The sequence below is a fragment of the Lates calcarifer genome, linkage group LG20, assembly GCF_001640805.2.
Source record: "Lates calcarifer isolate ASB-BC8 linkage group LG20, TLL_Latcal_v3, whole genome shotgun sequence".
Lineage (NCBI taxonomy): Eukaryota > Metazoa > Chordata > Actinopteri > Centropomidae > Lates > Lates calcarifer.
Window position 1 is genome coordinate 23,722,767 of NC_066852.1, and position 11,019 is coordinate 23,733,785.

Sequence of the window (11,019 nt, forward strand, 5' to 3'; positions counted from 1 at the left end):
GTATTGAAATTATATATGAGTACTATGAACAAAAATACAATTTAAGGAAAGGGAATTTGCTGAAGTTTAATCAGTGATACTGCAATGTAATCACTTAACCAATGTGTAAAATGTGGCAACATTATTCACCAGGAAATGGTTACTGTCCTTTCAGCTCAACCAACCATGTCTTTTTCTTATAGTACTGTAAAAGCTGGTCAGACTTCGGTTTACCTCAAAACAAATTGGTAATTTCTAAATCTTTTCTGTTAAATAATTACAAATGATAGATTTGATGTGGTACAGTATACTTTAGCTGGATGTTGGCTAAATTTCTAATTAGCAAGATTTAAAAACAGTCTAGTTTATAACACTCCTCTGAATCAGAAAATGATTAATTGGCAGTTAAACAAAGCATTGAGCTACACTGCACCTTGGTATTTCCAGAATCACCAAATCACAACTTATTTGTAAGAAAAAGATGTTATCCAATTCTGTATGTGGCTAACAGAGTACAATTCCTGTGAGTGTTGGGAGTCATCAAACCTGTAGTAGAAATATTCCAAAAGACCTTTTCTTCATTCATTCTTAAAGCCAAAATACTGCTGTTAGAGAGCCATGACGATTACTGCTGGTCACAGTGAAATGTTACAAAATGCTGAGCATGATTCTCCAACATGTCACTGCACCATGACTCGGAGGTTATGCATAATCAGACAGGGACGGGTGAGTAGATGAACTGAGGAGGGAGGAAGGTCAGATTGTCTTTTATCTGCAACACTCTGCTTCCTGGCAAAAGAAGTGCACTTTTAATCCAGCTGATTTAGAGACAATCACTTTAGAAAGCTGCTAAAGGCATGCCTGTCAGGCTAGCTATAAAATTCTCTGTAATGCAAATCACTTCAGATATGCTCTGTGGCTGTATTGTAGAGGGGAATGAGTTTGCAGTGTTGCCATACTCTAAAAATGTATATAGTCACAGAGCAAACAGTATATACTATATGAATGAATTCTATTGTACATCTTCAGTCTGTAATAGGTCTAAAATAAAATATCACAGAAATATGGCATGATACTACATTAAAGACACTTTTGTGACAGTACAGCACCATATGAGTTCCTGTACATACAGCTAGAAGGCACAGTACCAAATAAGCACTTCAGTGGTAGAGCTGTAACTGTGTGATTACTCTATTTGAAGCAAACTGATTGATTGCGAAAGTCACCCTGGAAAAAAAGACAGTTGACCCACTCTTCAAAAAGGCAGGGAGATTTGTAAAGCCAGGCAAATTTAGAGCAATCCCACATTTTCCATTGCAGCCTCAGCAAATGACATCTCATACACTGAACTGATCCTTTGCAGTAGTGAGTTAAGTTACAGCTACTGTGTTTGTCAATGTCATTTTATGCTGTGGTTGCAGGTCTCTTTCCTGAGAAGAGTTTTCATCTCAGAGAAGATTTATATGGCTGAATAAACAACTGCATCTGCTGTTTTGACCATTAGCTGCTAACATGCAAACCAGATCAAAGTGTACTTCATCCCAAGGAAAAAAATGACTTTTCCTACTCTCAACAAAAAACTCATCTTCTACACTGATCTCTCTTTACAAATGCAGAGTAACTGAGTTCACTCATTTTTGTTCTTGGAAACAAAGATTACATTTCAAAAGTATCTTTAAAAATGTCTAGCAAATTAATTTACCTAATTACATGTAACGGTCTGCAGTCTAACATTAGAGACTCTTGGGTATTTAGATTCAAAAGCAAACTCTTTCTTCAGCCTTAAGGTAAATGTAACTTCATGGTCAAAGACAATTAACTCAAAGCGACATGAGCATTTAAACTAAGAACAGAAAGTTCCTGTACTATCTTTGACTCCTTTACAAGACCAACTGTTAACAATTTTCTTCCATCTTTTAATTTCCTAATTAATATTCCTATTACATCCCTGTCTTGCATATGGAGAGATCAGGTGGTCAGATGTGGAGACTGGGAATAAGGTTGGGGGGGTTGGGTGTAACGCATGGGCATCAGCCGTCTTAAAATGAAGTGCAGCACTGAACAAAGATTATGGGGGTGATCAGAGCAGTTAATCAAGCATATGAAACAGACACAAATAGCTAGACAGGCTGCCACAAAGACACAGCAGGCCACATATGGCTAACCATATCCCTGGAGACAGATGTGCTACAAGATTTGACATCACTTTACTAGTTCCTCAAAGAGAATTTGTTTCTTTAATGCATCTTTGTCAGAAATATATAATATAATATATTATATTACATTATTCTTACACACAAAAGTTTTCTTTAATAATTAAGTATGGGTAAGTTTAATCAAAAATTGACAAGCACGGGTGGATTACCAAATGAGTCTACAGGGCACAGACCCAAGGGTCCCAGAGACTGGAAGGGCAATGTAAAATATCACTGAAGACAAATCTAAGAGAAGCAGCCGCATTGTTTGTAGTTGTTTTGTGTCTTTCAGCCTGGACATGTTGTTCCTATGTTTAAGGTGTTTGAGGCCTTTTACATTCGTCCATCCATTTTTACAGAGGCTGTATTGGTAAATAGTAAATGGACTGTACTTATATAGCGCTTTTCTAGTCGGATTGACAACTCAAAGTACTTCACTCTACATGTCACATTCACCCATTCACACACACATTCATACAGTATTTACTCTACACATACGTGTAAGTGCTCTCTAACGCATTCATACACCAATGCACACACATCAGGGGTGAACAGGGGATACTTCAGCTTGCGGACTGGAGGAGCCGGGGATCAAACCACCAACCTTCTGATTGGTGGGCGACCGCTCTACCTCCTGCCACGTATTGACTGATTAGACTTCTATGAAATGGAGCAGACAGAAAATGAATTTGCTGTTGTAGTTATAGATATAGTTGTTGAGTTCGTTATCAGTATTTCCTGATTATACTGTGGGGGTGAGAACAGCAAATGTTGCTTTTCTTCTTTTTCTTCACCTTTGACTGCATTACTTTTGTTTTGTTTCGACAAGTGAATTATCCTGCAGCTCAAATCACATCTAACAATTGACAGCATTCCTAATTAAATAAGTAAAATTCCATTGTATAACTAATTTCAATTTACTAAAAAAAAGTATACAGTTATTTGCTCTGAACCCCTAGAGCACTCTCCAGCCCCCCCCCCTCAAAATTACCAACGCAACAGCCTGGAATAGAAGTGGTAACAATGTCTGTTTTGGGTTGAATATTTAAATATTTGTGAAACGTAAAATCTTAACATTTGGCGCTTTCCTCCTTTACTGTATGTGTAGCAGCAATGTGTAGTGATTACAGTAAATAATGTTGTTTGACAGATTTTGGCTGTTAAGCCCTTTGTGTGACTCAATTAATGACTTAAGCAAGAAAAAATAACTTAAGTTTGAGAAAGTAACTTACAGAGCTCAACCAGAGAGGAAATATATGAACAGGATGTAAAGTGCATGGGGATTTTCCCTCTGCTCTGCACATGGCAATCAGAGAGAGCTCCTGAGAATCACTGGAGCCCATAAAACCCTAAATTATTTCAAGCTCTTATTTTTAATGACAGAAATCAGGTACAAATTCACTTTCTTGGTTCTTTCTCCTTTTTCAACACAGCGTCAAAAAAGATATGTCATGGTATTCAAAACATATATTGGTTTATAGTGAGACAGTCCACTTTCTTTGCTTTTTGGAGGCACTGTTTTTCCACAATTTTACTGCTTAGTAGTATCCGTACATCATGTCTCCTTTTGTCTGCTGCTCCAGTCAATACTAAGTGATGATAATGCCTGAAGTCATTGTTAAAGACAAAATTGTGCAAGCCCAAAGTAAATTTTATTGTGATAATCCAAAATGAATTGTTGGCAAAAAGTTTATTTTGGTTGACTTAAAAATGGCAACCTCCCTGCTGGCAATGTCAGCAACTTGACTATCACAGTACTACAGTGTCACACTTGAGCATGAATTAAATTTTCAGTTAAATGTACTGTAAGATAAAGCATACAGTAAAAGCAAGGGCAGCAGCATTGCTGCTATACACAGATAACCAAAAATGACTGCAACATTTATTTTCTGCTGAACATGCCCCCGCTTTCTCTTCTCCCTCAAACTCTCCTCTCTTTCATTTCTCTATGTCCACCTCCCACTCTCTCTATAATCTGAGTCAGTCAGGCTCATGTTTAACACATCACGATCTCAGTGGACTGATTTAAGTAAAGATGACATGCCAGTTATATGTCACAAACCAAAATCTGCATTTGATTATCTGTCATAATGACAACATGCCTGAGATCAAACAACACTAAACAGTGTCGAGCCAAGATCATTTTGGAGTGAATTATGAGTCATTATATTTGAAATAACAATTATTAGATAACATATTAGTAACTTAAATCTTAATTAACTTTAGAACTAAGGATTTTTTGTTCTGCTTATGCTTCTAACCAACAGAAATCTGCACACAGTCTTGGAACAAGGTGAGCAAAGTGTAACCTCAGAAATGCTGCCACCAAGATACATGTTAATGTTTAAATCATAAACAAAGTTGGTACATGTTAAATTTCTGTCAGAATGTCCACTGTGTCCGGGAAGGCACACAGAATTAATACTGCTTTAAAGTGGTTGTCGAGTGAAAGCTCAAGGCAGACCAAAACCTCTGTTTACCTTCTGTGCACCATGAGTCACCTCCCACCATCATCTCCAAAGCCTCCACAAAGTAAAAAAGAAAAAAAGGGGGAAAAAAAAATTCTCTCATCAAAAATCCTCTTACCTGTCCTGTGACTGCTCCTCGTACATCCTCTCCTTTCCCTCTTTAAAGAGCCGAATGGCCCGTTTGGATTTCTTCATTAGGCTATCTATGTAGATTTTAAAGTACTCATTCTCACTGAGCTGTGTGAGTCTCTGGCTCTCTTCATATTTGCCCAGTATAAGCCGCAGGTGCTGGTAGGCATCAGGTAAGATATCCAGGATGTATGGTGGACTGTTTTTCAGCTGGAGTCTGGGATTTTGGCACAGCCGGACCTGTGGCAAAGAAATCCATCAATGAAAGTTTGCGTGATGCTCCAACATGTAGTTGCGTTTTAACACGACAAAAAGTGAACTGACATTTGACACAACATAGTAAGATCACATGTTAATATGTTGGAATCTGAGAATCAAACTCTTAGATACCAGTGACACCAAGATACACATCTCCACCTCGGTATTAACATCGTCCAGCCAACTCTAACGATGTTGCCATTATCTTTACTGAGTATCTGGTAGAATTAAGTTAATGATTCAGTCTGCTGCTGCTCTTAGGCATATCATCAAAGAGTTAATATATATTAAAAATATGTGCCAGCCAACATGTTTAACATTAGAGGGTATCAACTGAATGACTTAAGTTAATAAATACACAATCAGAAAATATGACCCGGGAACAGCTGCACATCTATTAGCATTAGGTTCCACCTCTCCATCTGCATCTACAACAAAGACTGTGCCTACTATCATCTGCCTAGGCTAGAGAGGTTTATCCCTTTCAAACTTACAACTTTATCCATGAATTTCCAGGTTTTCTCCACAGTTCGCCGATCAGCAGCTGCTTGTTTCGGTGGCCCCACTGCATCTTGGATGGCATCAATGATGCCTAAAATCCGCACCTTACTTCGGTTTGGTCCACGTCCACCAGGGTTTCTGCCACTGAGAGCAGCTGCCATTTCCTACAGACTGAGATATATAAAGAAATAAGCACAGTCAATAATTGCTGTCACTGGAACTTTTTTTTTCAGTTTGTAAAACTACTCAGGCCTATTGTTTGGCTCCTATCCATTCGTAGATAGTTATATTTGGCTTTTTTGGCTGGTTGGTATTTTCAGTTGGATTTCAGTCCTCAACTTCAACATGAAACAAAAGTGGTGGATATCTTTGTTTAATTAACTACAAATACATATTACTGCTGCTTCTCCCCTGATGTTCCACAGTTAACTGAAAGATTTATTTGTGTTTGACTGACGCCTAACAGCCCAAATTAACAACCACTACAGGTCTTTGAAGGTGTTCTGATGGTCACACTTCAATGCGGAATACTCCAGCTTCAACTTATTTTAACAAACTGAGATAATGTGCGTGACTATTCTCATCAGAGGAGTCATTCTACTTTACCTACAGCGCAGGAGTGATGAACCATTGTACAAAACTTACCTCAAATACTTATAACACTACATGGGCTTCATTGTCTGGTTGGTCCCTGACATGATAGTTTTACTCGTGCTTTAATGCGAGCTATTGTCCTCCCTCAGGAGTGTTCTTGCCCGCCGATTATCAGTATTCACAAATTGATCAGTCGCGATTTAACTGCGTGATGTGATTAATGTGACTGTTACCAAATAACACAAAACAAAGTGCTAACTCTACACATTTGATTAAGGATTAGTTTACACCTATCACTGGTAGGCCAATACTGAGATCTATTCCTGTGTGGCCTTTGTGTGCCAGTTTTGCTCGTGTTTGCAGGGTTATGGGTTGTTACTTTGAGTTGTGCTGTCATTAAAGTACTATAAAACTATCCTTCATTGTTTCCTGTGGTTGATTTTAAGCGAATCTGAGCTGCCAGAACAAGTCACACAAGCATGTGAAGACCAGAACAAGACATCCTTTTCCGATCACAGTGGCGTTTTCATCAGGAACTCACGTTAATCGATCGTTGGGAGGGAGTAAAACACAAAGTCCGAACTTACCAAACCACCAGGGAATATCGGCTGGGATCCCTGCTGAATTTGATCCACATCCAGCGTACAAAAAAACAAGGAGTGTCCAGGTGTCCTGAGGAAAAGGATGGTAGAAAATGTGTACAGTGTGAGTAATCCTGTTACTTCACTGAAAACCCTCCATATTTTACAGTCGTCTTTAAGAAGGTGTTCCGGAGTAGTTGTCGGAGTAATTGGATAAACGCGAAGCAGGGAGGTCTGCACAGTGTGTTTTGTACAGCGACATCAGTGTAAAGGTAGCTGATATAAAAATGTTACATCCAGTTGTATACTTCAAAATAAAGATCCATCTGAAGAACAATGTCATTTACATTAAAATTGATTTTTGAAGCTGTTTACTCGCGTTTTATTGAAATTTATTGCTGAATTAAGTGTTTTAATTAATCGAATGTTGTTCTAATCCCCCAGTGCTTGTCCTTTATACCCTGTAGTGTTACATTTCCCTCCTTTAATTTGAAGGTTTTGTAATACTTCCTGTACGTTCTGTCTATGTTTGGCTGGCTTCATGCAGCTGTTCCAGCGGTAGGAGGGTCAACAGTAGTGTGAAGCAATATTTTCCAGGAACCGACCAACGAAACGACAAGACATGCGACAGGACACCCATTGGTTCCCTGTGAGGATGTCACTATTGTCAAGTTTGACACACTCAGAAAGAACAGCGACCCCGGTCTCAACTCTCAAGCCGTTTTGATGATCCCCATGGGGACAAAGTTGACGACTAACGGCAGTATTGTAGAATCACTGTAACATCGACGTCCTTACGGCTCCCTTTACGAGCTTTTTAATGATTTCAAAATAAACCTAATTTATCTGTTCTATTTTATGGTGACTACAAGACCATATCTGGACCATGTAGACACGAGTACCATGTAGTGTAGGCCAACACAAATGCCCCGCGTTCGTTTTATTTACTGGACTTTTACCTATGCTGGATGTGACTCAGTTTTGCACATTGTATAACTGCTTCCCTTCACATCAACAAAATCCAGAGGGTTCATGCTCTTATTTTGTAGGTACACTGCCCTAACGTCCAGTGTTGTTCTGTCTTCATGCTCGTGCTTTGATGCAGCCACAGAGGAGAGTGACAGGAGAAGGGCCACTCCCAAAGAAATCCACACAACTCCTCTCACTCTGGACAAAACGAGCAGTGTAGTACCGGAAATAACACAGGAAGCAGTGTGGGTGTTAGAAAAACGTACAGTACCATAACTGGCACATAAAGGCAATAATTATTATTACATTTTATAGTAGTAATTACGACAAAAGAATAATACAAATCAGAAATACGTCTTAACAGAATAGCCCTGAATATATCAAAAAATATATATATACATAAAAAGGGAAATAATTACAACAACTGTAACTGTAGTAATTGTGTAGGGATACTGGAGTGACATTACATGGCATTAAAACACACAGGCCTAGAGAAGTGAAAGGACAGTAATTAATGAGCATCACAGACACATTCCTCTCTCTGGCCTAAAATGATGCTAGTTTAACTTGATCAAAGGATCATCATTAATTACTTTCCTGGTTTTAACTGCATATTTCTCCTTAATTAATTCATGAATTTATTGATTCATTTTAATGTTACAAAGCCTAGAGACATGGCTATGAAAAAATATCTGTCTGTTTTGGAATCTGAGAGACCTCTCCAAAGAAACAGCTGAATGCTGACTGTTTTGGAGTCAGTAGAGTATATTGGGTTTCTTTGAAAGTTATTTGCTACCAACAGGTGGCAGTTGTAAGGAGTAAATGGAAAACAATGTGTTAGTTTATTTTGGTCCTTTAGCACCACCTAGTGGCTTGTAGAAATAGCAGCTCTGAAAGGAAGAATACCAGGAAGCGATGTTCAGGAAGTCCAGTGGACTGATAGTGAGAGCATCACAGTGAAAAATCCTGCCAATCCAGCACCTTAACGTTCACAAAATAGTTTCATAAGTTGTGAAGTACTTACAGTCATGTTGTATCAACTATTTCCTATGTTTGCACACAGTATTTTTAGTTGATTAGTTATTGTAAGCTGGGACATGATATGCATGCAAATGTGTTGTTGTTTTGTCTGAATGATTTTGGTGGTGCAGTTTTGCCATGTATTGTGTACATTTGCATGCTTTTAGGCATGTGTGCACAGTAAGTTGTGTTTGTAGTCTTTTGTTTATTGATGCAGTAAGGATATTGTGTAGTGTCACTTACACGTATGCATTTTTGTATTCTTTTTCAGTTATACATGAAATGGCATTTAACTCTTTGCCTTTATTAAATTCTGCCAAACAACAACCAGTCTGTTCCTTGAAGGACATAATACTGGGAAATATCATGTTAAGCTGGCTGTATAGCTGAAAACACATTGCCTGCAACACTTTTTAGTGACTGAACACAGGACTGGTTTTTGTTGCAGTAAGTTTTTTTGTCACATACAGTTAATAGTTAGGGACTGCTGCCTGGCTTCACTCCTGGGCAGCTGTGGCTCAGGAGGTAGAGTGGTCGTCCACCTACTGGGAGGACGGTGGTTTGATCCCTGGCTCCTCCAGTCCGCATGCCAAAGTATCCTTGGGCAAGATACTGAACCCCAGACTGCCCCCGATGTAGCATCAGAGTATGAATGTGTGTTTATGTGTTAGAGGGCACTTTGTGTACATATATATATATATATATATATAACAAGTGCTATATGAATGTTTGTGCGAATGGGTGTGATCTGTAGTGTGAAGCGTTTTTAGTGGCCAGTATAACAAGAAAAGCGTTATGTAAGTTCAGTCTATTTACCATTTACACCTCTATGGTAACAAGCATATTGTTATGAACTCTAGTATAGGACCCCAATGCAGAGAACACACACAGGTAAGTACCAACAGATGGCTCTTTAATAAGGCACTGATGAAAACACAGGAACAATAGGCAGACAGCGTGGCAGGCGACTGGCTGACTATAGAAAGTACTGAAGACACGAGGAACAGAAAACGCTGCCACTGGAGAACACAGGTAGCCACAGAGAACAGGAGAATCCAAACGCAGGTAGCGCTGAGAGCTTGCACACAGGATACAGCAAGGAATACTCTGGCAAAGGGCTGGGGTGAAGGCCGGGCTTAAGAAGGCGAAGGGAGAACGAGCGGAGTGGAAACAGGTGTGTGTAATAAGCCAGCAGGAGGAGACAGCCACACCCCTAGCAACACACCAGTTCTGCAACCAAACAGAAAAAAGGGAAGGGGGAACAGAGAGAAAAAAACACAACACAAAGACAAACTAACCCAAACCATAACACATATAAGGAGAGTGTTCTCAAAAATACACCTTTCTGATCTGTATTTATTAGTGGTTGAGAAGAGAAAGATGCTGATAAGTTTTTAACATAGATAGTTTCTCATTACATTTAGGTTTTACTTAAAAATTAAGGATGAAATGATACCATGAATATTAAATAGTTATTTGAATCTGTGCAGCTATGTTTGTCTGCACTGACTTTTTCAGTCATTTGTTTGTATGGTTATCTTGGCATGAAAGAAAAAATGGCAGAAAATGTGCAGGTGGCTAGTGTAAAAGCTGGAGGAATATGTAATTACAGAAGGATGAATGTATCTTGCTGAAGTTTAAATTCAGCCTGACAGTTGCCTTAGAAGAATACTTCACTTTGGCCTCATAAATGTCAGCTGTAAGCTGTCGACAAGTTTGTTGATCATTATTTACATATATAATCAGTATATTTGTGTCCATTCTGCTATTAAACTCTACACTGACATGTGCTTGTTTGTCATTTATTTTGTATGATATATGCTTTTAGTTCAAGTAATCTGGAGGGACGAATACATTAAACTGAAAACCTCTCGCTGTTCACACACTGGCACTCTGGCAACCATTGTGTCTTCCCTTGGCTTTCTTGTGCACTGCATGGTTTGAATGACTATCCACCCCAGTGAAACGGAGGACGGGGAGACAGTGCACTATACATCCTGGAGAAGGCATGGAGAGAAAGAGCACAGAGAGAGAGAGAGAGAGAACACCCACACAACACTAAGAAGAACATTTGCGGCCATAACACCACAACTGCAATTATTTACACATACTCACAAAAGTGTGATTCAGCCAGTCCAGTTCTACTTGTGCTGGTCCAGTAGTTGCAATACATGATTACAGCATGCAGCATTTATTTTTATAAGCTAAGATTTTGATGAAAATTTTAAATACCAAAACATTAGAAAGTTCTAATCCCCTTCTTTTTGTTATTATTATTATTATTATTATTATTATTATTATTATTATTGGTAATGCCATTACACC

The 11,019-nt window shown here is 38.7% G+C and overlaps 1 protein-coding gene across 1 annotated transcript in view; it reads right to left on the reverse strand.

Moving 5' to 3' along the window:
* The window catches only part of cblb (Cbl proto-oncogene B, E3 ubiquitin protein ligase), a 52,930-nt gene extending 45,815 nt beyond the window's left edge, over window positions 1-7,115 (reverse strand). Inside the window, 3 exon segments of the mRNA XM_051078409.1 lie at window positions 4,761-5,011; window positions 5,524-5,701; window positions 6,712-7,115. Of these exon segments, the coding sequence (XP_050934366.1) occupies window positions 4,761-5,011; window positions 5,524-5,691 (419 nt within the window). The 5' untranslated portion in view covers window positions 5,692-5,701; window positions 6,712-7,115.
* Between the last annotated feature and the right edge of the window lie 3,904 nt (window positions 7,116-11,019).